Below are 27,803 nucleotides of genomic sequence, written 5' to 3'. Positions count from 1 at the left end.
TCTACAGAAGAACCAGGTACTTATAGAAATAGTTACTGCTTTTCCAGTTGAAGTTGATGCCTTTTTTGTTTATATAAGGTGAAAATGAGCTGGACATGCACAGCATATAGAGGTTTAGCTTTTATTTTCTTTTTATGTCTTCTGAACTTGTGAAAACCCTCTTGCTCTATAATGGTTCAGAGGGTTTTTCCATGGTGGTTGAAGAGCTGCGCGTGTGGTACAGTTAGAACAGTTTGTTGACAATTCTGGGCAACGAGGCAATCTTTTCTCTAGAGCAACCAGGCTTCTTGGAAGAGTTCTTCAGCACTTTGGCAGGGCTCTGACCGTGGTCGCTGGTACTGCCTCTGTGTGGCCGCAGATATTGGCCTGTACGCAGGCCAGCTCTGGGCTTCCAGGGTGGTTTCTGGCCAAGGTCTGCAGCATCCTCATGGTAGAGAAGCACAAAATGGCAGCGTGTCTCTAAAGGCAAAACGCTCTGGCCTTTGAGGCGCTTGTTGAAAACCTCGAGAACCAAGTCTAGAAAAGAAGAGGCAGAGGTGAGATGGGCTAAACGCTCTTGACGCTGAAATACACCCAAGCTGTCATGTGTTCACACCAAGCAGCTGCGTGCGTGGGAAGGACAAGGGCTGGGGAGGGGAAGTGGTTTCCAACCTGTGATCTGTGGCCTCTTCGGACTATTACTATTAAGAAAACAAAAAAAAGGCAAAAAAACCCTCAACCAACTACACTTTTCTTGCATTCACTTCAGCCAGCTTCAGCTCCACTGGAAAAGTTTTAGGAAATTAGTAGGAAAAATATTGTAAAATTGCTTACAATGCAATACAGGGTATGAATACACCCCAAAATAAACACACATATGCACAGGAAGGTAACTGTCGCTATGAAAGTAAGCGTAAGCAGGCTATTGCTAACACCTTTCATGCAGACCCAGACTCTCCCTTTGCTACTTCTTACATGTACAGTGATATCACAGAAAGTCGGGGTGAAAGAGATTTTGGTCCTCCAGGCAGGACCAGGTCTAGTTAACGTATATCAGACTTCGTAAGGATTTTTTCAGTCTTTGTGTAGTTCCTGTGCCAGTTGCCAGCTGTATTAGTGAAGTCAGTGGGCTGCGCTGGCATTTAAGCACTGCCAGGGCTGTGTGAGCCACGCTGTGCAAACCAGCTTAAACTCCTGCACATTGAGAACAACAAGCATGAGAAAAACGTGCAGGTGCAGCTTGTAGAGTCATGTATTAAGATTTAGCCTTTTATACATGAATATATAAGAAAGCACTCTTAAAAACAATTATAACTAAAAAAAAATGTAATCACTTATTTCTTTTTAATGGGTGCATGACTAAAAAGACCATAGCTTTTCTAGGTCTGCGTGAATTAGAATTTTCCGTGCCTGCTAAGTTGCTTATAAGCTCAGCAGTGAGAGATCTTTATTCAAAGATTGGTTTGGACCTGCAACTGGTATAAACAGGAGTCTTTCCTTGGACAAGCAGTGGAATGATGTGACCAGCTGCTGCTGGCCATCCTGTGACTTGTTCACTTACCAAGACTCTCATAGACCACAGCTGGGATGACATCTTGCAAGACTTTGCAGTTGGTGTGCAGTGCTGGGTTTGCGTTCATCTCCAGAAGCCAGACCTAGGAGAGAAGGTGGCCCATCAGGAAATGAGACTGGATCTCCTGAGAGTCAGAGCAAGGCCCTTTTGTGAACGCCTTGAGAGGCAGGGCTACTGATAAATCCCACAAAATCCCGTAACACAGAATGCAGGCAGAACAGAATCTTCATGAGGGCTGGATGAACTAAACAAAATCCCTTTTTGCTTACATTTAGTTACTTCAGAACAACACTACACATTATTTTGTGTCTCTAACTGATGCTCTTTAGATTAACTCTTGCTCTATAGATGTGCAAAGGCACTGTGTTTCTTAATATACCAGTTTCCGTAACGGTTTCTAGTTCAGTTTTTTGGATACCGTGAAGTAAAGTTATAAGGAATCTAGGAACCATTTTGAGTTCAGGTGCACGTGGGATCAAAACTAAGCAAACATGGTACTGATTTTTCAATGAACCCTTGGCCTTGATTTCCTGGGTAAGCTTTCGTTGCAGATAGAAGCCATGTAAGATCCTAATTTCTCATGTCTGTACTAGTCTCATCTCCGTTTCCCTTTGAAGTGCCAGCATCTGAAGCTACAAGCCACAGAATGTGGTAGTCCAGTTAGAAGTCTGTGTGAAACCAAACAATTGACTTGCATGTAATTCTATTTACTGTTTGTTTTCCCTGTAGTGAGAGAAACTCATCTGTTCGCTTCCTGCCTCCACCATATGGTGCTGCATCTTGTGGATAACACATATAGGAACTATTTGGCATTTTGTAGGGAAGAATATTTAATCATGTAACAGACCCAGGAGAATTTTACTCCCTTTTAATTGATTTTTTAAAATAATTTAAATTTTTTTCCTGAAGCAGCAAAGAATTTGCTTGCAAGTACCTGTGAAATGAAGTCAAAGTGTTTGGTAGATTTTGGTGACACAGTAGCCTTCACTTTGGCATTTTATTTTTCTGAGAATAAAATAAAATAATAATTTTCACTACTTTGAAGTAGTTTACTAAACAGATGACTGGTAAGGGAGGGCAGTGAAATATCTTTTTTTTTTTCAGAGAATAACTGGAGCAGCTCCTCAGAAAAGCCTGCTTTGCAGATGCCAATAGAGGGCACAGAAGTTACATACGTTTTTCTTGGTAACTCGTAAGTATTCTTTTTCCTATTAAAAGTTCATAAGATTTTGTGCTGACAGACAAGCTCGATGAACCTTCGTAATTGTCTTGATTAGGTTTTGGTTTCTTCTCCTTTGAAACGAATAAAGCTGACAAACAGGAGGCAGAAAGTTCTCTGTGACATCTATCTTGCTGTTCATCTTCTACGACCCCATTATCGTACTGTCTGAATGTCTCGCAGCTTTTAAATGCCCTTAACCTCTCAGCAACCAGGGCAAGTTAATAAATGCCCTTTGTTCTAGTTCATGAAGAGCAGAGAGAATAAGGCCAAGATTCACCATATCTGTGTGAGTATCCATACCTTTCGTGGGAATTTCATGTAGAATGAAATTCCCGTGCTGCTCCCTGCATCTGACATGCGCGTGCCGTGCTCAAAATTTCCTAGCAGACATATGACAAAGAAAGGAAACCAAAACCCGGAATGGCTGTCCTTGACTTCCTAACCATGAACCATCCTTTTTCTTCAGGCTTTTCAAGGGATGAGAGCAGCGATGAGTGCGCCGTGGCTTTTGTTGGAAGTGCTGCTGTGGATGTTTCTCAGGGATGAAGAGCTTACAGCTCCCTGCAGCCTGCCAGTACAACTCATTGTTCTGTCACACCTTAAACTTGCTCTGTCAAGACATCGCAGGTAGGCTTAAAAACTTTAAGTAGTTGGATTTGGCCATAGGTTCTTGAACAACATGCTGATTGCAGCCAGATCCTGCATTACAAGAGGATCTGAGGTCTCATTTCTTCTGCTTTGTATAGCGCTAGGTGCAATATTAGCCTCTGCTGAATACTTTTTATTTTCATCTAGTTTGATTACTATTGTAGTCTCATTGCTGTAGAACCATCCTTACAGCAGCAGTTCAATGTCTTTCGAAGGAGCGTTGGATGATGAGACTAGGTGCTGTCACGTGTTGACATGGTGGCTAACAGACGGCATAAGACCTGTCTGAAAGCTCCTTTCCCTGCCAACACAGGCAGAGGTAAGACTTTTTAGTGTGCAGGAAACGCATGTTGGAGACAAAGTTCTGTTCTGTTTCTGATAAAAAAGCATTTAGTTTATTTAATTGTGTGGGTCTTTGCTGGAGCTTGACAGGTGGAAGCTAAACATCCTGCTGGTGTCTCAGGAAGGGAAGAGGACATCAGACCATTCTCCCAGAGGCTCCAAGTGATGTGGTAGCCAAGACTGAATGGGAATGTGTACATCTCACTACATCAGAACTTGTTGTTAGAGAGGATGGCTGTCAGATGCTGTAAAGCCCAAAGCTATCCACAACAGGACCATCTTGTTCTGCATTTGTGTAGCAGCAGGTGTCCAGGGAGCCTGACCTCTGGCCGGAGCTCTAAGCAGCACTGACATACCAGTCAGAAACAGGAATAAAATAGCTTGGTCTGTGTCCTGTGTGGACATAGCGGAAGCCACGTGCACAGTCACAAACCAAGCACTGGAAGGGCTGTTCCAATATTGCTGACCCAGAACGGGACCCACTTACTAATAGTGGAGACCACAGGCTAAGGCAGTGAGGTTACATTTTCCACAGTCTTAACAAGTTTTTCTCATATTTTTTTTATCATTGTGACCTGGGGTGTGCACAACCAAGTCTACAGTATCCTTGTGGTACCTCATTCTCCCAGGGTGAATGCAAAGCTATGTCATTCAAATCAAAGGAACCGTCTCTGCTTTAACGAAGGATTGGAGTGTTATCTGCATTTATGTACATCTATCACAAATTGGCAAGTGGCTTATCTAAGTTCAGCCTGTTCTCTGCTGACAGATAGCTGAATCCCTTTATGGCTGATAAAAAATTTACACATCTGCCTTCCCAGCACACCTCTGGAGAGAAGCCCTTTTGCACGGCTGGCGCAATGCTTTCTGAAAACAGGTTCCTTGGGCATTGAAATGGCACTGTCCTAAGCTGTGTAGTGACGTAGGCATTTACAGTGCAGCACAAGGAAGCTCCAGAAAACAGTAAGAAAAAAGCCAGCAGCAGCAAAACCACATCCGTCACTTTTGCTCCCTCTCTTCTTAAAGTGCTTCATCCTTATTTCAGCTTACAGATGAATATGCAAAGCCCTACAGAAAGCTGTGGTTTCTCAGCAGGCCCTGCTTTCATCGTCTGTGCTTCTGAGAACTCTGAGGCAGGAAAAACACCTTCCAAAGACTGAATCGGGATGTTGCAGGGCCTTCAAGAATTATTAGGAACGATGCTGGGGGCATTTGTATCTCAGACAAATAAGGAAGGGATAGACGGGATGAGCTATAGGACTGAACACATAAGACTGTGTTAAATCGGCATAAAGCAGATTCTACACGTGTTGTGAAATAGAATGACGGAGAATAAGGCTGCTGTGCACTCTAGGTGGAGAGGACATGATGTCAGACCAGGAATTGTAATGTCAGCCCACAGAAAAGTGGGAGTTTGCTGCGCCGACCTGTGTTAACTGTGGGTTGAAGCTGTCAGTGCTGCGTCCGGCTGTGGTACGCTGCATCTGCAGGGAGCGTGCGGGTGTCGCTTGATGCAGCACTGCACCAGTACTTGGTGCTCCCCAGCAGCAGCAGGAAATCGTGGACAAACCTAATAATATGCTAAATAAATGCCTAAATTTCCACACTAATCTCTCTCAAAGGGAAGTTCCAGGTTCCAAGTGACTCTGTCACCACTAAGGGTCCAGAAATCCTCCTGATTCTTACAGATAATACGATTCAAGAAACAGATTTTGTTTATCTCCCCATATGTTGAAGTTTTTAACTAGCCAAGTAGGAATTACCACAATAGAGTGATACTGGATCTTCTATTCTACTTAAAGTTTACACAGCCAGGACTTTGCATGCCAACGTTGCAAAAGACAATTCCCACTGAAATGTGAGAAGCACCAGTTTCTATGTCTTTGCCATTTACTCTCCTGTGCCATTGACTTCCTGTACAAAGGCGGCTATTGTTCGGGTGCCTTACCCACTGCTGCATACATTAATTCCGTTCTTTCATAGGGTTTGCTGTTCCCACTGCCCTTTGCTGGAATATGTTTGAGTTCCTTTCTGCTTTAGCAATAGCAGAATCTGCCAGATGGCTTTCTGTTATGTTTAGGCCAGGTGCTGCGTTGAAAGCACCTCAAACACTGTATTGAACATTTCCCTTTCTTCTGGCTTTCCTTGTCTCTGTTTCATTCACTCTTTACAAGTTTGAGTTGTAATTCTAGCAGATTTTATTAGACTCAGTGGGCTGACCTGTTGCTAAATGGTGAACCTACAGTGAACATGGAGATGCTGATGCCGACATCCGAATCAATAACGACTGATTCTTCAGAATGGTGAGGGCAAGTTCTTTGTTGCCTTTGATGGATACCCGGCTAGTGTAAATCAGTATGCTTCATGTGATGTTAGAGGCATTACACGCTGGTTTATCTGGCTGATCATCTGGCATGTTTGGTTTCTGGAGAAAGGACAAACTGAGTGGGCATTAAAATTCCCATACTTCTCACTGTGAGCTCGGCTTTCCTGTGTAAATTCTGCACGGAACAGTTTCAGCTGCAATGAGTACTTTTCTTTCCACCCTGAGCTGTTAACGCTAGGGTTTCATTGTGCAATAATTGTGCAGGCAAGACAGGTGCCATGTCTTGATGCTGGATAGTGGAAGCGGAGAAAAAATGAATCCTGAGCTTCACAGCTGACTGACTAAATGCTCTATTTAATTCCTAGCACCAGAGCCTGTCTCAACCGTGCTGGACAATATCATACTTGGCGTTTGACGATATTGCGTTTGTACCTTAAAGTTTTCGTCGATTAAAAAGTCACAGCCGATAAGATCAAAGTAGCCCAGTTTGCGATCCAGTTTGTACTTGGCTGCCAGGAAGCACTGCAACATGATCTGCTGCATCCTTTTCTGAAAGAGAAGACAGGGAACGGTTGTAACTCGTCCTTGTGAATGCCAAGGGCATAGGAGTCACTGTAAGTCATAGGTGTCCTCTAGGTTTAGGGACATTTTTTTCTTCTCCTGCCTCCAGCACAGCTCCTCTCTAGACTTGGAAGGCTGTTGCATTTTGCAGACCGTACATCTGTCCACTTTGAGTTGATTGAAACGCTCTCTTGAACTTGATTCTTCAGACTGCTGCGCTGGTGCATGAAGGAATCGTGGCCCTTGTCCCTTACTCAGAATGAGCTGTCTGGAATTTTTAGTGGTGTTCTTTCATTTACTCCTATGGGGACACCTAGATGTGAGCTGAACACAGGCATTTCTGACAGTGGCGACACAACCCCCTTCAGTGTTATAAAGAAGCCTTGCAGTAGGTGATGCTCAGTTTCACTCGGTGTGGAGCTGAACTGCATAGTGGGGAATCTCTGCATGCAGAGAGTTACCATAAAGTTGGCTGAAAAGTTTCTGATCCCCTGAGAAACTTGACAAATTCAACTAGACTTGCTTCTGAGCTGCTTTTCTAAACAAAAGCATATTTTAACAAAGTTTTTAGCTTTTTAATTTTCTTTGTATTTGGCTTTAAACTACAGCATTTCCAAAATTAAGCTGGGAAAGCTGTGTTCTCTTCCCTTTTTCACCTCAGCAAGTCGTGTGAGGAACTGATGCATCATTAGACTCAGGCTGATGAAAAGAAGTCTCAGGGACTCAGACCGTTTCTTCACTTTGCTTCTTCAATGAGACAGGAAGATGGTAAGAAATCAAGCCAGCTGAGTCTTGTTATCTCTCCTCCGTGATAAGATCTAAGGCCCTGACATGATTTTCATGTGGCAAAATCAGAAAAGGAAAGTGAAGGGTGAGACCAAGTCAGACAAGAAAGAGACCACTGGAAGTGAAGTCCCTTTTCAGGCTAAGACCTGTCAGGCTGGAGAGCTCTCTAATGTGTACTTTATTTTTTAATGCGTGACCACAGCATTGGGCCAGGAACGTGAAGGCCATAATTGCGGTTCTGTAGCTAGCATTTACATTCACACTCTATTTTTCAGCTCTTTACCCATTTTATTAGAATTAAATGCTTTGTGTCTTCACTTCTGTGTTTAGCATCTGCAGATAAATGATTACCAAGGGACCATCAATACCTTCTCACTTGGTGTATGTGTTTTCCTTGGAGGCTCCAGTGAACTGATGGGTTTTCTCCCTATTCCTGTCACCCTAATTAGGCAGGCTAGCACACCGTACACTTGCTTGCACTCACAGTAAACACAGTGAAAACCCAGTCTTTGGGGAGGCCATTGGTTTTTCTGAACTTCTCATTAACGTAGCTGTTGAAGTGCTCCATCCACCAAACTGTCTCATCTTTCAGCTGGCTGTACAGGGAGTTCTTCTTCTGCATGTACTGCGAGGTGGGGAAACAGAGCAAAGGGAGGATTAGATTTCTGGCAGTGAAGAGTAACTGGGAACCGACTTGCGTGGCAGGCATCCAACTCTACCCCGAGTTGTTCCAGGCATCTGGAGTTGGGAAGAACCCCAGGATCAAGTTATAGAGGTGGAGGGAATAGGGCCCCTCGCTAGCAGAGCTGCACCAGAGCAAATGGGCTGACTCCCATGGTGTACAGCACTGCCAGAGGCAGAAACGTGCCTGACCCACGTGGGCGTTGTAGAGACAATTGCCCAAGGTCGCTGTCAAAGCGGTGTGTTCTCTCTGCCTGTGTGTGTATGATACGTCTGGAGCAGTGGCTGGCAGACAGGGAGAGGTGCTTTCAAGTCATGGTCATGATATTCTTTGGACTAAATCTGTTTCCAGTGTCTATCTGCCTAGTACTCTCCTAGAGGAGAGCACATCTGGGAGAGGCGTATGGATGTATCACCAGAGGAAACCCAGGTGAGGGCTTCTCCCTTCCACGGTCTCATTAATCCTGCATCAGCTGGACTTTATCACTAATGGGGTAGTTACATTTTTCAGTCAAAGGCAAGTCCCCTTTCCCTCTGAGATGGCTGGGCTTTGCTGCAACTGCAGTGGGACAGTTTCTGTGAGGCTGCAAAGCTTCTGGTTGGTGATGCTGTCTCTGCTGCCTCGTGTCTTTTGGAAATACAGTAGGAAAATGGCTGATTCCAGGTGGAATGAAAGGGTAGGAAGGGAATGAGAGCGGAATCAACTATAATTTGAAGAAGTCTGGCCTGTTACCAGCCGCTCCTGTAAATTCTGTTTCCCTCCTCCCAGCAGGAACCCAGATAATTTACCTTCTGCTAATAAACACCTGTCCTTTGTTTAATGTTACTTGTGCCATGGGATCCTACCCCAGCACCTGAATTCCCATGTGGATAGCTCTCTAGCTCAGCAAACAAGCTAGTCCAGGGAAACAAGTGGCATACTGATAATAGCATATATTGCAGGAAGCAGCTATCATCTGCTGCGCTGCTACAGGAACCGTAAAACTCCAGCTGAAGTGGGCTTGTCTGATACCTCTCTGATGTGTATTTTGCTGGTTCTCAGAGCACACTGTGACACTGGAAGGAGAGAAGGGCTTTAAAAGCAAACTGTTTCATTCCTTCTGATTCTTTTAATCTTCTTTCATCAGGGCACATTCTAACTACCGAAGGGCCTTATTTGAAGCAAAATCACAGGTAGATCTGAGCAAGGCAGGCTTCTATTTTGTGTGATGAGGTATGGGGATACAAGTCAGAGCAGTCTTTTAAATATATCTATTTATGTCTTGTTTGAGGAGCAAGACAAGCAAAGATGGAGATTTTGGAATGATGGCTCTTGAAGAACACATCTGCATCTTACATCGTTAGGATTGTTGTGTTTAAGCACAAGAAAATCAACAAAATCCTTAGCCAAGATTAAGGCTTCTTTGTGCTAGGTAGCTGCAATCAAAAGCTTCTTGCCTTAGGAAGCTTATAGTCTACAGATACATGAGAGAATAATGGCAGGAGTAAGAGGTCCAGGGAAAGAAATAGTCAGGTTAAGCAGAGAACTGGTCCGTGGCAGACAACAGAACCTGGTCTGGTGCTGGTTCTGTTCAGCCTTGTTGCTACGCCTGACCATAAGCCTGCATCCGTTTCCTTGGTGCAGCGATTTTGCATGCATGAGACGTTTATTTTTAGCCTTTCAAAAGTCTTTTTTGCTTCCCGTCTCTGTCAACCACCCCTCCCTTCTTCGGCCCTGAGGGACCTGAGTTTACCTGGTTGGTCAGATGAACCGTCAGATCATCAGAAGCCGCGTCGTAATTGACACAGGTCAACCGGACGTAACCCTGGGCAAAGAGCAACACGTACGGTGCAGTGCAGGCGATGAGGAGGTAAGAGCGGACATCGAACTTCTTCCCTTCCAGGAGCAGAGGCTGGTGAATATACCTGTCAGAGAAGTATTTCAACACGCGTCACTAACAAGCAGCCATAGTACACGGCGATTCAAAGCTCACGCAAAGCCCCACAGCCAGTTCGTCGCACACAACAGAACTGGTCTCTTTGTCCCTTTTTCCAGCACCGGTTTTAAGGTGGATGGCAGCAGAGGGCGCCTGCAGGAGAGGTTGGAAATGCCAAGAACAGCTCCTTTTGAGAGGGCGAGAAGCTGTTCGAGTCTCAGAGCGGGAGGTAATTAAAGATTTACTAATATTTATTGGATAATATACAAAGTGTATGTCTGAACACAAAGAGCCCTTCATGCAGCACCACTGGTTTTATTGCCAGAGCGATGTGATCTGGGAATTGTTTGCGTTTATCATCAAAGGTTGCTGCATGTCTACAGAAATAACAAGGATATGCTGTTAAAACAATCAATGCTAGCAACAGTTTTCAAAGTAGTATCGAGCTTCATCCTTCAGAGCATAAGCCATGCTAATAGGAATCAAGATGAGATCTAAGATAGGGTCCAACCACTTCTTCCCCCAGCACTGCTGCTTGTGCATGCCAAAGACCACAGATTGGTCTAAGGCCCTTGGTCTGACACGGTCAGGTGGCTGTTGTTCTGCTCCACATACCGGCTGCTGCATAAACACAGTCCAGCCTATTGCAGAAAGCCAGTAACATCATCATTCCAGTTTGCCATTTTACAAATCTCCTGTAGCCTTTTCAATGAGGCCAGCCATTCCTTTGTTATGAAAATAAATGTTTGGATGGATGTAAGCGGAGAATATTGCTTGCTTTGGCTAGGGCAGCTCTTGGAAAGGTTGCTGTGCGCTGTGTTCTCTTGCAAGATACAGATGCCAAGGCAGAATGTCAGGGCAGTGGCACAGGGCCAGCGTGCGGAATTGGTACCATCACTTTGCCAGGACGTGCAGTGATCACTACATGGCAGAACGTGGTTTTGCCATGCCAATACTACAGCGTAGACAGGAGTGTATCACATTGTCATTGCTGACACCTCATGATGATGCCAGGCAATGTCATGCATGTGTGGGCACCTTGAAGTTCTGAGTGCCCTGTGTGCCTAGCTGTGCACACCAAAAGCGGTGTCAAAGGCAGCTGGGAACTGCAGCTCCTAGGATAAATAATGAAAACATCTTTTTTGCATTTCTCTGAAAGTTTTATTCAGTCATCTCAAAGCACTGAAGTAATTTAATTATAATGCATTCCTCAATTGCGGGAGGGACGCTGAGGCGAAGGGCAGTCAAGTGAGTTGTGTAAGACTAAGCAGGTAATGTTCAGTAGCTGAAACTGTTCCCATGATTTCTGCCGCCTTATTTTTCCCTTCCTTTTTATGTTGTTCTGCCACTCTACGAAATGTTCTAGCAGTGGCTGAGAGGGTATATATTCTACAAAGAACCACCTTTGTGGTTCTTTTACTCATGTAAGGAATAAAAAATAAAACCGAACAACCCAAACCAAATATTTTAATGACTGCTAGCTACTGCCTGATGATTGAGGTATAGACTTTTGCAGCATTGAGGCAGAGTGAGGAAGATATTTGTGAGGCTTTAATAGATTGTATGGAACAGATAATGTAGCTTTACCATTTGTAAAATGCTAGCTTTGTATAAGAAGCTGGGATAATACCTAATTTAAATTGCTTTGCACAAGGTTTGGTGTATAGCATTCATGTACAGAGCTGTAGCATCTGGCTTTCTGAAGTCATTCTTAAATTTGCAGACAAAGATAAACTCAAATCTTTCTGATGACAAAGATCTACCTTGAAATGACTGAGGTGCAGATGCAAGACAGACTAACCAGAGAAATAGCCCCTCTCCCACAAAATGAAATCTCCCAGGCTGATGAGATGCGGTGTAACCACATTAAATAGCTATGGAACAATTCAGCTCTCTGAGGCCAGCGTGCTTAATGAAGCACACAACTCACACATTAATTCCCAGGCTTCAGTCTCTACCTTTGCACGATTCTTGCCTGGGGAACCTTGTGTAGCACCTTCTTACTGAGTCGGTATTCCTCAGTGCTGTGGAGCTCGGCTTGAAGGGTGTTGACAGCAGCTGGATTTTTAAGCAGGAAAATTCCTCGACCTTGGTTAGAGCAACTTGGTTTGCAGATCCAAATCTGTTCTTCTGCAGAGAGAATAAGTCTGTTACAGTAAAGTGTGTGGTATGAAATGCTGATGTGCCCATTAGTGGGCTCTGAGAACTGCTCACTTGAACGTGTGCGTATGCATATACATACACATGCATATAGGTATCAATTATTATCACTGTGTGTACTTTTATGAACATTTTAGAGGATCACATAGCTATTTAAATTGGTTGCCACCATGATTAAGATAATTCACCTTTGTAAAGCTCAAAAAAGGCGTTTCTCTCATCTTTTAAGTCCAGGCGAAAAGATTGTGGGAAGAATTCTTCCATCTTCAGTAACCTATGGGAGAATCAAGTACAAGTTGAAAACCCTGTCCAGCACATTCATTCCTCTGTTACTTTCACAAAGGATGGTTGCAAGCAGAAACTTAAGAAATGGTGCTTTTTCTCCTGCTTGTAGACAGTTGTGTATTTGTTGTATGCAGAGCTGCCTCATTCCACAAGCTTTCAAGAATATATGTTAGCCTTAAGACATTCTTCATATGCTCAGTTTTTTTGAAAACTAGTTGAGAAGACTGCAGGTACAGGATTGCCATTTGATTTTTTGGTAAGTCAAAAATGTAGGAGCAGAAATGGCAATAAGCTTCTCTTACATTTACAGTGTCTATGACACAAGAAGTTGTGGCCTTTGTAGTAGGACGATGTCCCCAAACCAAGGGAATTTTACTGTGACTGTTGTCTTTGGGGGACCTGGCACCCTTACAGCTCCAGATGTAGAAAAAGAAGAAATTCTCTCTGATGTATGTAATTCTGGAAAAAAAGTGGTTTTTTTCTAGTAGATAAGAAAGACATAAAAGCCGATATACTTTATATCCTGTACTGTTATCCATCCAGAAGAAACTGGTCCTTTGTTTATGTGCTCTCACTTTCTGCTGGCGTGTTTCTGGTCAGGGTTCAAAGAGTTGAGAGTTCTTACTTGGAATTAGAGCTCCTGCTGATCTTTTTCATCACCCGCTCTTGCTCTCTCAGGCAGCATAAAAGCCCTATCTTACTGGTGAGGACTCCATTGTTGGGAATCTGATAGAGAAGCTGCTCACCTGCATGAGAAGAAAACAAAAAAAAGCTTACCCTCTTTGTCCCATGCAGCAGAATCTGCAGGATGAAGCTGCCTTTGTTCACTGTAGACTTTCACCAGTTTGCTTTATTTGTTTATTCACAACTCAGAGAGCAGTGAAATCACTTGCTGCAAACACGTTTCTGTCCAACCTTGCAGCGAAACAGACCAACCTGATGGGGCTTCATGGAATAGTGCATCTCTTGCCTGCTCCAAAGGTGCCGTTGCCATCACACCATTCCAGCTGCAGAATTGTGTTGAAACACAGCCTTATCTGCACCGCCATGTATTAGGCCAACTGCTGTAATGGTGCAGCCTGACAAGCAGCCACCACGTTGCCGTCGGAGCTGGCAGGAGGGAAAGGCAGCTGCAGTATGTGGACTGGTAGGGAAGTGGTAACACACTCCCTCTGCTACAGGAGAGGCAGCAGCTCTGTGCCATGATGCTCAGGCTTGCCAGGGCACGGGTCCTGACCAGCTCCCAGAATTAAAAGAATTGCCCCAGAGCTGTGCTCAGGGAGTTTTGTGTTTGTTATACAAAGTACTGCTCGAGGGTGCCGGCCAGAGAAATTGCTGTGGGAGTCCTTGATTTTATGCCTTTCTGGTGGGAAAGCTGGCTGGGCCCTGTGAAGTCAGGATGCACTGATGAGACGAAGAGCAGAGCGCAATTTAAAAAGTTACTTGCTAATACAGTGGAGTGGTTTGGCATTTAGTGACTCTGTTCTTCCTACATAGAGATAGCTGGGCCTGGGATGTGTGGGGTGACCCATCTTGAGCGTGCTTTACTTCTGTCTTCCAGTGCAGCCTTCCTTCTTTTTCTCCTCTGCCCACCTCCACAGTGGGGAGCGTCTCTAAATGTGAGGCACCTTCCGTATGCAAGGCGTAGACTAATCATAGAATCATTAAGGTTGGAAGACCTCCAAGATCATCCAGTCCAACTGTCAACCCATCACCACCGTGCCTGCTAAACCATGTCCGGAGCAGACTGCGTGCTGTGTCCATCCTACTGCAGCTGGTGCTCAAATCTGGAGGAAGTACCACATTTCACTATACTTAGTTCATTGCAATGGTATCTTTTCTCCCAAAGCTGTTTTCTTGGCTAAAACTCTTTCTTTAATCACCATGGCGATCCAGCTTCGATGTCCCCTCTGAGGTCTGCCAAGAAGTTGAGGTTACCTGTTTCTCCTCCCCCCAGATGACCTTCTCTGCCCTGGGAGTCACAAGTCCAGCATTCCCAAGTTTTTCCCACTGCCCTCTCCCACTCAAGGCCCACAGGCACCTCTACCTTCTTTGAAATGGTAATAGGTCTCTCGGCACTTGATTTCACACCATTTCAGTGCATAATCCTCTCTTCTGTTGTCATAGATACGCTGCCAGCCTCTGTTCTGGCAATAGATGCTCACACTGCATATGGAAAACAAAATAACAAAGTAGCCTCCCTTCTATTAATAAATGCTTAGTTAGCTCATATCCCTTGAACTCCTAATAATTTCCTCTGGGAACCTGACCTAACATGCCCAGAAGCGCCTGGGTGGGGGATAAGGTGGGAAGCATTAATTAGAACAGCTGCTAGTGGACCTACTGGTCTGGACTTGAGGGGGTGGAGGAGTAACTGAGGATGCTAAGAACACTGGGTTCAGCAGCTCTAATGAGAACTCGAATCATTTCAGCAGGGTTTGTCCAATTAGAATGCAGGTGGTACCCACGGTATAGAGATGGTCAGGGTCCAGTCTTAATAAGGAGCCTCTCCGCTGAGGAGTTAGGGAGAGATAACAAGTAATAAGGAGCCTCTCTGCTGAGGAGTTAGGGGAAGATAACAAGCAGCAAGAGAAAAAGCTGTTTGTAGACAAAACTATGGAAACATAGGAAGGAAAGTGCTGTTTGCAGCAGAGATTCTGTGGTGCTTGCTGGTGACAACACCTAGAGAGGAATGCCGGCACGCTGGAGAGAACTCAAAGCAACGAATGGAACTTTCGATCTGACAGTTTTGTTGGGCAGAAATCTCTTCTTACTTTTCGCTCGTTTTATGTTTAGCACAACAGAATGTCGATCAACAACAGCGGTTCCTAGCTCTGGTGATGATGCTGGCAGATTTGCTACATGATGTTGCAGAGTGATTCCTGAACAGCCCCAACAGAGAAACTTTTTGTTAAACAAATAGAGGTGTTTTTTTTTCCCTGCAAAGCTATAGTAGTTAGCAACTTTACCACAGGTGGCCTGACGGTGGGTACTTTCCTATCTGAATTATTTTTAAATAGTTCCCCAGGTGTACCACTCCAAAAAGACAGCAAATCAAAGGGAAATTATTTGAGGCCAATGGATACTGGATAATATTGCGTGGCTTCCTATATGGTTATAGTACTGTTCACATGAGTCTGCTGAGAGGACCTACTTACAGCTCAGCTCCGTTGGATCCACTGATGTAAAAATATGGTCCTGGTCCCATTGGTTCTTTTGGTATCTCTTCTTCTGGCTGTTTTTCATGAGGACATGCCTTACCCTGTGTTTTGTTCTCATTAGACTTGGCTTTGTCAAGGTCCACTTCAGAGTTAGTAGAAGTTGCTGGAAAAGTGGAAATTGAGAAACTTCAGATGACCTGGGATCTTCTCCATAAAATGCACATCTAGAAAGACAGGTGTTACAGGAGAAAGTACTGCCAGGTAAGGGACTGTTTCGATTGGTTTTGTAGCTATCGCTAGGGGCGTTGTCTTAAAGCAATTCAGAAATTATTGCTGCTGTAACCTAGTAGCAGGTACTGCGGAATATTAAATGGAAAAACAGAGGAAATGTAATAAAATATGTAGCAGAAGGGACCATTCCAATCAGCCCTAGTCTGTCAGTGCTAAATGGCATGCTCTAACTTGGCAGACCTCTGCTGCCCGGGACTTTGTCAGACATCTTGTGGCAGCAGGGAAGGAGAGAGCAGGAAGCAAGCAGGCTGGAGTTACCTACTCTTTGGACTGCTCTTTTATCGTTATTTATTATAGTACGCCTTGTGATCGCGTGAGTAAGGACTGCCATCTGAATGACAAAACTCTTTTAAGTGGAGCAAAGGTATCGGTCATTGTTATCTCTCGTATTTTACAAGCACTCGTTTTATGTCTTTGCTGTACTGCGCCTATGAGCACAGGTGCAACCCGCAGCGAAGTGTGTGCCCGCTGTTATTGAATTTCCCAGCAGGCTCCCACACCTGGCTCCGTTTGCTTTGGAATAAAGGGAGCAGACTGCAAACTCTTTGAGGTGGGACTGGCTTGAAGTTTCTACTTCGTGTAGTACTTGGCACCAAAGTGTTCTAACGGTAAAAGCCTGAGTGTTGTCACAGACTGCAGCAGTATCAGTGCTAATCCCTGGACTCCTGCCTTGAATTTCCTCCTTAAACTAAAACCAAACCAAAAGAACATGCTAAACCACCAGTTCAAGCAAGCCAGGGCACAAAGTCCATGATGGAGAGCACTGCCTCGTGTAACCAATTGAAATGAGCTTTTTGCACAGTGAATTTCAGGCTGCCTATGACTGGTTCTGTGGAGCCGAGACTACGCTTGCTGGTTGCGATGGGGAGGGCTCTCCAGCAGAGCACGGTGCCTGGTGCTGTGGTCACTGTCTCATTTTGCCATCATAGCCGTCCACGGTTCTGTGGAGCGTAGTCTTGGCTCCACAGAACCAGTCACAAAACATATGGACAAAAACAGAACATATTCTGTCTTCCTCCAGAGGAGCCTGTCATTAGCGACTCAGTCCAATTTTTTGAACAAACTGTTTGAAAGTAGCTCAAAGACAGGGTTGATGCATTATGCATAAGCATCAGGCAAATTAAAAGACATGCAGATAAGTAGTACAGCTCCACTGTTTCCAAGACCCAATGCATTTTATTAAAAGGTTGTACGGCAAAGCGGTACCACCCCTCCAGCTACTGGTATCTTCCACCAGAGAGGCTGATCTCTCCTCTCTGCCTTGGCACGGTGTGTTATAGTGCTGTTCTTGTTACTCTTTGATGTGGGAATGTAAATACTTATTTATCTATTTTTAACATTTAATTGCTCATTCATACCTCCTGTGAGAGCTTTTGGCTCTTTTATCATCTCCCTCCTTGCCTGGATTGCTGAGAAATTAACCAGTTTTAAACAGTCCCGTTTATGCTGAGACACGGACACGTGAAATATCCTGCAATGACTGAAGTGCTGGTAAGGTATTCTTCCATTAGTCTGAACACGTACTTGTCTCTCCCTCTCTAATCTTTATACAGAGACCCAAGGGGTGGGAATCTTTTATCGTCTTTTCTGTCTAATTATGGAATCTCCCAGTATTCAGGATGAACCTTCATTTCACTGAATCTTTTGACATATATTATTTAAGCATGAGTCCACTTACTCTTCATTTGTTTGTGTGTTTTGCATCCTTAGATGGCTGATTATTAAAGAGGTAAGGAGAGACAGAGATGGAGGGGCTTATTCCCGTTGCCTGGTGGCATAAATTTCAGGCAAGGGCCTTTTCACTTGTTTATCAGAGGTGGGATTAGATGCTTGTGTGGACTTGAGCCCTTTGGAAAGAACAGGCAGTGTGGCTTGGCTTGCAGAGAAGAGTGGGTATTTCAGAGGCTGAGTTTGGGCATCTGAACTCAGTTCTACGTCGTCCTGTAAAAGACCCTTTCTCTGTTAAAAAGGTATTCGTGACGGGGAGGAGGGGAGAGCCCTTGGGGAAGCAGTCTTCTAACGCAGCACATAAACTAGCAGCATGAAATTAAACAGTATGATTCCCTTCCAGAGAGCCCCCCCAGAGACTGTCTTCACACCAGCTGCAGCCAGTAAATTACAATGCTTGAGAGAATTTTGAACTCAGCTCATTAATTTCTTTGGGAATTATGTGTCGGCGGTGTCAGTGTTAGAAGCTCCTATCTCAGCTCTGCTTTCAGTGCACACGAGGGTAAACACACTGGCAGGGGTGCAGTCTGCTTGGTGGCATTTGCTACCAAAAGAAAGAAAAAAGCAGAGCTTAGAACACAGAATTTCCTTTTTCCCCTTTCCATGTAAAGGAAGGTTTAACAGAATAGCAGCTGGCTGATTTCTCTAGAATCCAGTTTTAATCTAGCTGAAATTTTTGTTTAAGAAAGCTAAGTGATCTAATCACCATTCTAAAGGCAAGCGTTGCCCTAAAGATTGGCTCTGTATTAGAAAGGTTTTCATCTGAAACAAATGAGTATATTTTTTTTACTGCCAGTGCACAGAGCTGACTTCAACAACAAATATATGAGAAAAGTAATACTGTTGGTTTTGTCACTGAAAGATTTGTGGCATTTCAGCCAAATTATCTCTCCATAAAAAAGTAATGGTTTCTTTTCAGAGGAACTGCTTACTGATAGCTTGTATTTTTCTTCACGTTTTCAACAAAACACTTAAAATGTTAGTATAAAATATTTTCATTTCACTAGATATTTGTTAGCCAATATCAATAATTTTGGTCTTGAATTATTTGAGAAGCAAAGGGATGGGCTTGTATTTTCATGTGGTTTAAATGAAAACAGTGTAAATTATGTGCGATAGGTCTGTAATTTATGCCATAAATCAGCGGCCAGCCCTTTGGCTGGTATGAGAAGATGTAGCTCCCTTGATACTGGCATCAACGGAGAACCTGGTCGAAGGACTCAGCACAATTAATAGCTAAAAACAAGGATACAAAATTCACCTCTGTCTGCTGGTAATGATCCAGGCTGTTGTTGGGTACTTCCTCGCGTCGTGGATTTGGTGTTACTTTTCCTCTTGGTTGGCACAAAGGCCATCTCAGCCCGGCCTGCGAAAGGAAAGATCAGCATCAGCCACTTTGTCAGGGTAATGAGTGATCTGGAAAAGCTGTAAGACGTATTTTTCTCTTTGTCATCATTTGCTCTATTGATTGTAGCTGCCATTTTTCACCATCTGCAGTTTTTTCATGTCCTCAGAATCTTTATTTTGACACAGCTGTTTAGCTGGGAATACATCGGCTCTGCTTTCTGTCTACAGCTCCTTACGGCTGGTCTCTAGTGATAAGCTTGTGGGTGACTGGGCTGGTGAGCTGAGGGCTGTTGTATCTAATCTTCGTGCCCTTTCTACTTCCTTCCCATGGGTGGCACTCGGTGTAGGTCTTGCGTTGCCTTGTCAATTTGCTGTAACTAGCTGGGTGCTTTCCCCGAGTCTGCTGCTCGTGGTGGAGCAGTGTCCAAGAGCTGTTGTCAGATATATCTGGTGTTCGTGGTCTGTGGCATCGTCGGGCTCCAGTTGTTCAGCCTTGGGATAAAAGGCAGGCTTCTTTTTGGGGAGCTTGAAAGCTAAGATCCATTTTTGTCAATGGATATGAAAACAATAAATGAGATATTCTATCTGGAGATAGCAACCATAATCCCAAATAATTGTTGGACGTAGGATAGGCAGGATATTTTTAGCCAGTTTCATGCTTGGAATAGTTGTGAAAAAGGACTCATTCAGAGTCAAGACTGCAACTTTTGTAGGAAGGATGCTTCACTTGGAAAGCATAGGGCAACTGAAACATCAGCTAGAATTAGAGAGGGAAATACATATTTGCTACTTTTACTTACAAGCAAAAGTAACAGTCTAAGAACACCAAAGAAATGGAGCATACATACTGAGAAGTTTAAAGTTGGTAAGGGGAACAAATATAAAAGTGCTAGTTACTGTAAATATTCTTATGTAGGAAGATATAATGCAGTAAGGTAAATTATAAAGCTGAGCTGTTGAGTTTACAGTTAGATATATTTAAAGCATATTTCCTGTTGAAGACTGTCCTCCCCCGGAGTGATTTGTTGGAGTGGGTGGGCAGGGAAGGCAGGCAAGCATCTCGGTGTCACTGATCCATCGTGTCTGTGTCAAAAGCGTCACAGTGCCAGTTCCCCCTTCTGCAAGTCTGAGTAAGAGCTGCGTAACTGAGTGGGGCTGGAATTCTCATTTTGTAGAGCAGTCAAAGACTGACTGTTCAATGCCGTCTGAGTGGAGTTTTTTCAGCTGGAGGCCAAAGATCCCTGCAGTTTCCCATGACATGACAGCTTAAAGAAAAAGAAGCTGTCTCAAAAAAATTGGAGGTTTAGCGAAAGGCAGGTTTTGTGGAACCTCGGGACACCTGCCTTTCGCTAAACCTCAGTCTGGCAAAGCCACGAGGGGAATTAGAGGAGAAAAGATTCTTTCAGACTCCCAAGGAAGGGGGCTTGGCATGATACACAGTAGCTGCCACCCAAAAGGGTCTGGCAGAGGGCTCTTGCCAGATGGTAAGATGAAGCTCTCAGATCCCCTGAGGAGTGACAGGGAATAGGAAGCTGTTCCTCTAACCACACTCTCGCCCTCAGACCAGGACGCATCCTGACAGGGAAAGAACTGCCGAGAGTTTTTAAAGCAGGGGTTTGCTAGGCTTAGGTTAGGGTCGTGACTCCAGCAAAGGCTGCTCTGTGTGGAGCTGTAGAGGAAGAGGGAACCTGTGGAGGGGGAGCAGGGATGGTGCATGGTGTTTCGTGTTCAGGTAGGTTTCTCTTTGCTAGTCCAGTTGCGGGAAGGAACCTTGCAGTGCTTTCTCCCACACTTGAAGTGCACAGGTCAGGAAAGAAGTGAGGCTCAGGCATGTAATTGAAAAACACGCGTGAAGAAATCCTCATCGTGCTGAGGATATGCTGAGTTTAACGTTTCTCTTTCAGTTGTCCCTGATGTGATGTCAAGCATCAAAAGCAGAAATCTTCCTCTCAGGCAAAAGCAGCTCTTCCATTCTGCTGGCAATCTGCTGTTTGCTTGTGTCTTATCCCAGGCTCTTCCTGTAGCTTCGTTTCAGGAGAAGTGCTGCTCAGAAGTTTCTCTTCTCATGTAGCTGAGCACTCACCCATCGCTTCCCTGTGAGGCTGAAGGACTCGAATGGAGCAAATAACTGCTCGTGGGGAATTAATGCACCCAGTGGCCTCACAGCTTGTGTGTGCCTTTACACCCAGCTACCAAGTTGTTGTTTTACACACTCTCCAGGCAAAATAAAAGGACTGAAAAACAGTAGAAGTCTGTAGTAAGTGAAAAGCCTCCTCCTTTTATGTCTGTTGAATGACGTGTGTCTCTGTAGCACCTTCTTAGTTACAGTGGTCGCTGGTGGTAATAGGGAGGTGGTGCTGCTGTATCCAGAATGTATTGTAAAGCCTTTTGTATCAAAGAACAACATTTTAGGCATCGTCTTGTTTGTCTGGAGAGGTGATTATTCTGCAACAACTCGACAAAACAGTTGAGTGTTTTTAGCAAAGTGTATCTGATGACAGCAGGTTGCCCAGTTTTGGTGGGCTGATGAGATCTCAGAGAAGAGGCTTTGAGGATTTGCCAAGTCCTATTTGGAGTGACGACTTGGAACATTCACTCAAAATATCACAATAGGGATGCAAATAGCTGTTTAGCTTATAAGTTGGCACTGCTGTCATTAGATGACATAAAATGGCTTCAGCATCTCACTGATAAATCACTCTGTACCATGTATTCGCGGAGATTAGAGAGGCATTCTGTGCAACCACAGCTTCTTGCCTTTTAGCCCCTGCTTTCAGGGGCTAGAATGATATCTTAAGCTAACAAAAAATAATGGAAATTCTAACCTTTGCTTGGCAGTTTCTAAACACTTTAGCAGAGCTTTAACTGGTCCCTCCCCTGCCTTCAGTTCAGAGAACTTGCACTTGACTTCTAGTCAGGCCATAAACAGCTCTAAAGCAGCAAACCGTCCTGTGATGGAGCAGGTTTGCGCTCTGGAAGAGCACAGACCGCCTTATTTCATGGACTGAGGAAAGGTGGATTCGCAGCAGCAAGCTGGCGGCTCAGAAACCCAGCCTGCTGCTGCTTTACGTATCGAGATTCCGCTGCGCCTGGCTGGGAGGGTCAGCCGGCCTTCAGCGCTGCAAACACAGGCCGATCCCCTAGCAACGGCTGCCTGGCAACTGCTGGTAATCACACAAGGCGTTCTGAGGCGAAAAATGCCAAGGGATTCCCACAAATGTGTGTGCTTTTAGATAAAGCTGTCCAACGGCAGCGTTAGCGGAGGGCTGCTGAGCGAGTCGGCGCGTGTGTATCGGAGTAGAATTGCGTAACAGAACACGAGGAAAACCAGTTCTCGGCGTGTCTGCTGGCTGGCGTATTTCTGCTCACTCTTCTGTGGCTTTGCTCAACTCTTCTAAAGGTCAGGCTTCCCCTCGGCCTGAGACACCCTTGCCGCTTGCGCTGTTCCGAGTAGCAAACCGGAAAGTCCGATTTCATTCTGGCCAGTGCACAATCACCACTAGGACAGCAGATTAAAGACCTGAAAATACATCCTTTGTCTGTAATGTAGTTTTCCTTTCTGAGGCAGAGTTTGCGTAGCTCAGTGCTTTGTTAATGCTGAGTGCTGGAGTCAGCCCAGTGCAGCGTGCAGTTAAATTCCCCGAGACCAAATCGAATTGTGAAAACTGGTAAGAGGGCAAAATTACCATTCTAAATCCTTGTAAGTCCTTTGTTTCTTTAGCAAATGGAGGTAAATCCTTCTGCAAAGTGCTGAAGAGCCCCTTGGAGGCCAAGGGCAGCTCCTGTGGCAGCCCTTGAGAGCCGACCAAAACTGCTCCGTGCGAAGGTGAGCTCTGCTTCAGCAGATGTATCTGTATCTGTAGATATCTGTATCTAGCACTAGAAGTGGATCTGCAGAGAGAGGGAGTACACCTTTTCCATAATGTGTGCACTGTGGACACCAGCCCTTCGGGGCCATCCCTTACTGGTGGGACAGGGTGAGTGCCCACCCTGGTTCAGCTATGTCCAAACAGACTCCAGTCCGTCAGCTCAGAGACCACCCAAGCGTTGGGCCAAAGCATGCTGAGGAGGAACAACCATGCTATTTCTGTGAAAATTGCGTGCCAGCTGTGACCAAAAGCACACCTGCAAACTCACCTGTAGCCATTAAAAAAGGCAGTGGTGACACTGATACAAAATGACACTGATTTATATAAAAGACATAAATTCAAACTTATTTCCAAAAGGGGGAATAAGCTAAAGATAGTGTGAGATAGCTGCCAAATACAGAGATTTCTCTTAGGAGACTCCCTATAATTAGTTAGTGAATCCCTTGGGTAGTTTTACTGTGTCACTAAGCTGCAGGTACTGGTGAGCTGAGCCTACAATAACCCAGGGATTAACTGGGTGGAAAGGAAAAGAAAGAAGAGGAGAGGAGAGAGTCCTGCATTCCGCTCTTCATTCCAACCCTCATCAGGGCCTACCTGTGTTTCCGGGAGTCTGAGAATGCTGGGATAAGTATGGAAAAGGAACAACTCTATGGTTTTAGGTGCTTCTCAAAAATGACGTTCTAACCAAATGGAGTGCATCCATTGCCAGTTTTATGACTAAATGAACCATTTTATGACTATGACAAATCACTATTTCTATAGGAGCCTCTCCTCCCTCACATTTTTGTTTTTATTAGGCCATGAATTATCCGAGTGCAGTGAAAAGTGGCTAAAACAATGGGACCTTGATTTTTTCAGGCAGCCGCTTTGTGCTATCAAACTAGCTATAGGGAAGGATTTTGACACTTATGGAGCCTTAGTCAAAAATATAAAGATAGGAAGGCCTGTTTATGTATCCTTAAATTCCTCTCTCTGTATCGATTTTTCTGTCCTTCAGATGCAGGAACAAAACATAACGTGGGTTTTTTTGTGACCTCACCTGGATATGCACAAAGAGAGCAGGTCATCTCCAGGGTTAACATCAGAAGATAAAGCTTGGACAGGTCTGCATTTACTGCCAGGCTTTCGCGCTTCCGACTGCAGAAACAACACTTCAATTATTGGCCTACCCATAAAACTTCTTCCATGTCTGCCAGCAGCACCCGAGATGCTGAAATCTCCGTGAGGAGAGAGATCCCCTTCCAGGGAACGCAGACAGCTCCTCGCGAGTAAAACTACAAGGGAGGAAGAAGTAAATGTACGTTTACTCCAGCAGTAAATGTATGTTTTCTTACGTGGTAACTCCCTCACCCTCAGAAAGGATGAGAACAGTTGATGGAAGGTGGAATTTGGCTTCGATTCAACCTTTCTCTGGGCTGGCCCAGCATCCTCCAATGTGGATGTGCCAAGCCAGCGTCAGTACGCTGGCACTCCTTGCCGGCGGTCACGGTGACCTTCAAGAACATTCTCTGTATTTTCCTGTTCGTGCACAATGCCTCTGCTCGGCGCCAGCGCTCACGCAGAGCCCGTCGGGATCCTGTCCTTGCCTCACCTTCAACCTTCCTGGATTACCTCTCATGGCCAACCCACCCAAGCTGATCTCTCTGGTCATACGGGGAACAGCATGGAGTGGGAGGACGCGGTGTTGCAACCTGCGGCACAGCAAATACTTTCAGCAAACGTTACACCCTCTAGGAAATCTTGCCCAATTGTTGGAGAAGGGGAGAGGCTGACGGTGAGAGAGTTACAAGAGACATTTTATTCACCTGAGACGTTCACATGCGCGGCTCCAGTTTTCCTCTGCGTGCAGTGAAATGAGACTTTCCTTAGAGAATTACCAGAGAGACTGAACTACACATTTGCCCTGTGTTTTCAGATCCCAACTCAGGCTATTTTAAATGCACGTGGGACACCTTTTCAGTTTGGGTCTCTAGTGCTAAGCACGTAATTCAAAGAATGCTGCGAGTTTTCCTTCGGATGGGAGGAGGCAGGGAGGGGGAAGGAGCATTCATCACCTCTCCCTCTTCCACCACCAGTTTACATGGCACCTGCAAGAGAGCAAGCGGCCTTTAAAAATCTGAGTTTTGCACAACTTGGCCAAAAGGTTTAAAAGTCACTAGAGTAAGAAATGACAAAGTGGCTCTTTAATCCTTGTTATCTTGGAAAATCAGGCTCAATAGATAACACCCAACGGGAAAGAATGTGGGCTGCCAACCCAGGTACAGCGCATGTTTAATTACAGAATCACAGACTGTTAGGGGTTGGAGGGGACCTCTGTGAGTCATCTAGTCCAACCCCCATGATATTAATTAATAATTAATAATAATTACTAATTCGAGGTAGTTCTTCTGTCAAAGAGTTTCTGTGACTTGGTTAGCCATAGAAGCAGCATTTGAGTCCTCTGTTTTGGGAATCGGACAGCGGGGCAGCTTGCTGCTGCTTTTGGGCTGTTTTTTAAGTGTATAAAGTTGGAATGTTTGGATATGAAAGGCCCATTTGCCATTTCTGAAAGACTTATGGGATCCATACAAAATACACATATAACAAACTAGTCCCTTGACTATGAAATATATCAAGATTTATATAATAAATATATTTTCACTACAGAAGATACAATAAGGTTAGAATTCTTGTTCAAGGTTCTCATGAAATCCAAGCTCAAAAAGCAAGGAGCGGTGTATAAAACAAAAACCAGTAAAAACTCAAACTTTAAGCCACAGAAAGATCCTTTAAAAAAATAAACGTTCTATATCGTTACTTAGGCAGAACCTCAAAGCGAGCAGCTGAGCCTTGCAATTTCAGCAGCCAGGAACACAAAACAGAGAGCTCACGTCACGCGTCGACTGCAGGTAGAAAAGAGAGCAGGTTGCAGAGGGTCTGCGTTGTTCTCAGTTTTTCTAACCACCTCATGGATGGATTTCACAAAGCATACTGTGGAAGGGAGCGAGCTACATAAACACGTGGTTATATTTTATTGCTGAAGAAACCCAATCTTAGCTTTACTGCAGGAATATTATGCTTTTTGATGCTTGTCTTGTAAATAGATGTAATTTGAGGATGGAAAACTACTGTTCCAGTGGCTTAGGAGAGACATCTTAGCAGCTCCTGGTCCAGGGGAGCAGCACTATTCCATCTAAAAACCAGTGCTTGGGGCCGGGATCGGCGCGGCCGGGGCTGGCAGTAATTCCCAAAGCACCTCTGGAGCTGAGACGAGGTCAATTCCAATGCGGTTTATTTTTTTTTTCCTAGCTTGGCATTGCTATTTTCTAACAGCAGCAGTGTGTTTTACAGAGCATGTTTTTAGAGCACTGCTGGGGAGGGAGAAACCCACCTCGTGCCGAAAGCCAGGACGGACTACGCGCGGCCATGTACCAGTGTTCTCTGGAGCGTGCAGCAGGGCTGTAAGGGTCAGAAAGCATCATGTCCCCTTGGTTCTGCAAGAAAGCCACCATAAGAGACAAGGAAACTCATATACTCTTCTAGATTTTTGTTTTCTTACCTATATGATGGAAAAAAACATATTTACATGTTGTAGACTTTAACAATAATGGATAATTATAAATTGCTTTGAAATTAAACAGCGCATACTTGGGCCTCCCAGTAGAGAGTTGCGTGGTCCCCACCCAGAATCCTGCTGCAGTCACGGCGTGTGGAGGTTTGATTTCAGTACCAGAGGGAAAGTAACAGGCAGCAGCACAGCGTGTACCGGCTTTCCCAGAGCGGCTTATCAGTCTAGCCCTGTCCCTCACTGCGCCGCAGGCATGCAGGCCACGGCCCCATGGCCATTAATGATTAAGCCCAAATTCTGAAACAAAGCTGTGCGGTTAGGAGAAGACAAAAAAAAAAAAGATTCAAACATGAAAAGCAAGTTTTTTTGGCTGGCTGCTGTCATAGTTTTGTACTGAGGCCGCTCAAAACCACCCTACGGCTGTGGGAGGCTGAGCACAAGTTCTGATTTTACTCACAGGAGATCGAATCACCTCTGACTTCGTTGGCTCCAGTTTCCTACCCGGATAGCCGACTTCCAGAGCCTGTAGGAAATTCGGGACAAACCTGAGCAGGAGTAGTAGTTGTGGAGGAAAAACGTCATCTTGTTTTGCTGCTTTTTTTTAAGATAAACTACTGCTAAGGTGTTGCTGCAGCAGAGGGTCACCACGCTATTCAAAGTTCCCTCCCGTTTGCCTGTGCTTGCTCTGGTCTCTCGATTTATATGGCCAAACTTCAGAGAAAGAGCGAGAGTGAAATTCCATTTCATTGTGGGGTGAAGCAAGAGTGAAATTCCATTTCGTGGTGGGATGAAGCCACTATAAAACAGCCACCTGGACTGGTTCCCTATCAGAGTGATGCAGGTTCTCAAATCAGTGGTGGTGTTTTCAAAGGTCGTGGGGTGCTGAGCACCCAAAGCCCATTGAATTCCGGTTTGATCTGGGCACGTTGCTGCCTTGGCCCTTTCGACGGCAGCCGTGCGTTCCCCGGTGCGGTGTCACCCCTGTGAAGCTCGGCAGCCGCACTGGCCATGCTGACCTTCCCCGAGACGCTGGTGCTGTCAGCACTGCCCACAGAGGGCCAGTCTGGGGGGGTGAGGGAGACTGCAGACCCAGAGCCGTCCCTGTTTATGCTGAGCTCAATACTTTTACCTCCCTAGATGAGTTTCGGTGTTCTTTTATTTACTGCGGGATTTTCTTTGGGTGTTTCATTTCATGTGCCGCTTCGGGAGACTCTCAAAAGCTTTCTAAGTACAAAAACCATGGCTTGGCGGGACTTTTCCTGAGACTAAATGAATTTCTCGTTGCTGTAGCAGTCAGGCTAACAGCGTCGTCTTTCAGAAACACCCGTGCTTCGTTTCAGACTCCGCAGCCGCTCAAGCCCGGACCTGTCTCTCGGATGCC

General features: G+C 45.0%; 1 protein-coding gene and 1 long non-coding RNA gene across 2 annotated transcripts; both read right to left on the bottom strand.

The window, feature by feature from the left end:
* Positions 1-146: 146 nt before the first annotated feature.
* Positions 147-23,952, bottom strand: TTLL10 (tubulin tyrosine ligase like 10). Its single transcript, XM_075437410.1, has 12 exons — positions 23,915-23,952; positions 18,921-19,025; positions 15,638-15,803; positions 14,527-14,645; positions 13,105-13,225; positions 12,383-12,468; positions 11,993-12,164; positions 9,852-10,023; positions 7,922-8,062; positions 6,523-6,639; positions 1,541-1,634; positions 147-516 (listed from the first exon to the last, which is right to left on the bottom strand). Exons 1-12 carry the CDS (start codon positions 23,940-23,942, stop codon positions 224-226), a joined length of 1,614 nt encoding a protein of 537 aa, XP_075293525.1. The 5' UTR covers positions 23,943-23,952; the 3' UTR covers positions 147-223.
* Positions 23,953-24,302: 350 nt separating this feature from the next.
* On the bottom strand, positions 24,303-26,637 carry LOC142363373 (uncharacterized). Its single transcript, XR_012765691.1, has 3 exons — positions 26,503-26,637; positions 26,246-26,348; positions 24,303-24,962 (listed from the first exon to the last, which is right to left on the bottom strand). It is a non-coding gene; the product is annotated as an uncharacterized LOC142363373 (long non-coding RNA).
* Positions 26,638-27,803: the final 1,166 nt, after the last annotated feature.

This window comes from Opisthocomus hoazin, chromosome 16 (assembly GCF_030867145.1).
Source record: "Opisthocomus hoazin isolate bOpiHoa1 chromosome 16, bOpiHoa1.hap1, whole genome shotgun sequence".
Taxonomy (NCBI): domain Eukaryota; kingdom Metazoa; phylum Chordata; class Aves; order Opisthocomiformes; family Opisthocomidae; genus Opisthocomus; species Opisthocomus hoazin.
The sequence above is the reverse complement of the archived record's forward strand: the minus strand, read 5'-3'. Positions and strand labels throughout refer to the sequence as shown.

Excerpts from the sequence above, each read along its gene's own strand:
- TTLL10 (XM_075437410.1), bottom strand. The coding sequence starts at position 23,942 with ATGACCTGCTCTCTTTGTGCATATCCAG. Across the intron at positions 14,646-15,637 it reads GGATCCAACGGAGCTGAGCT|TGTGAGCATCTATTGCCAGA; the intron begins GTAAGTAGGTCC and ends TTCCATATGCAG. Across the intron at positions 8,063-9,851 it reads CGGTTCATCTGACCAACCAG|TACATGCAGAAGAAGAACTC; the intron begins GTAAACTCAGGT and ends CCCACCTCGCAG.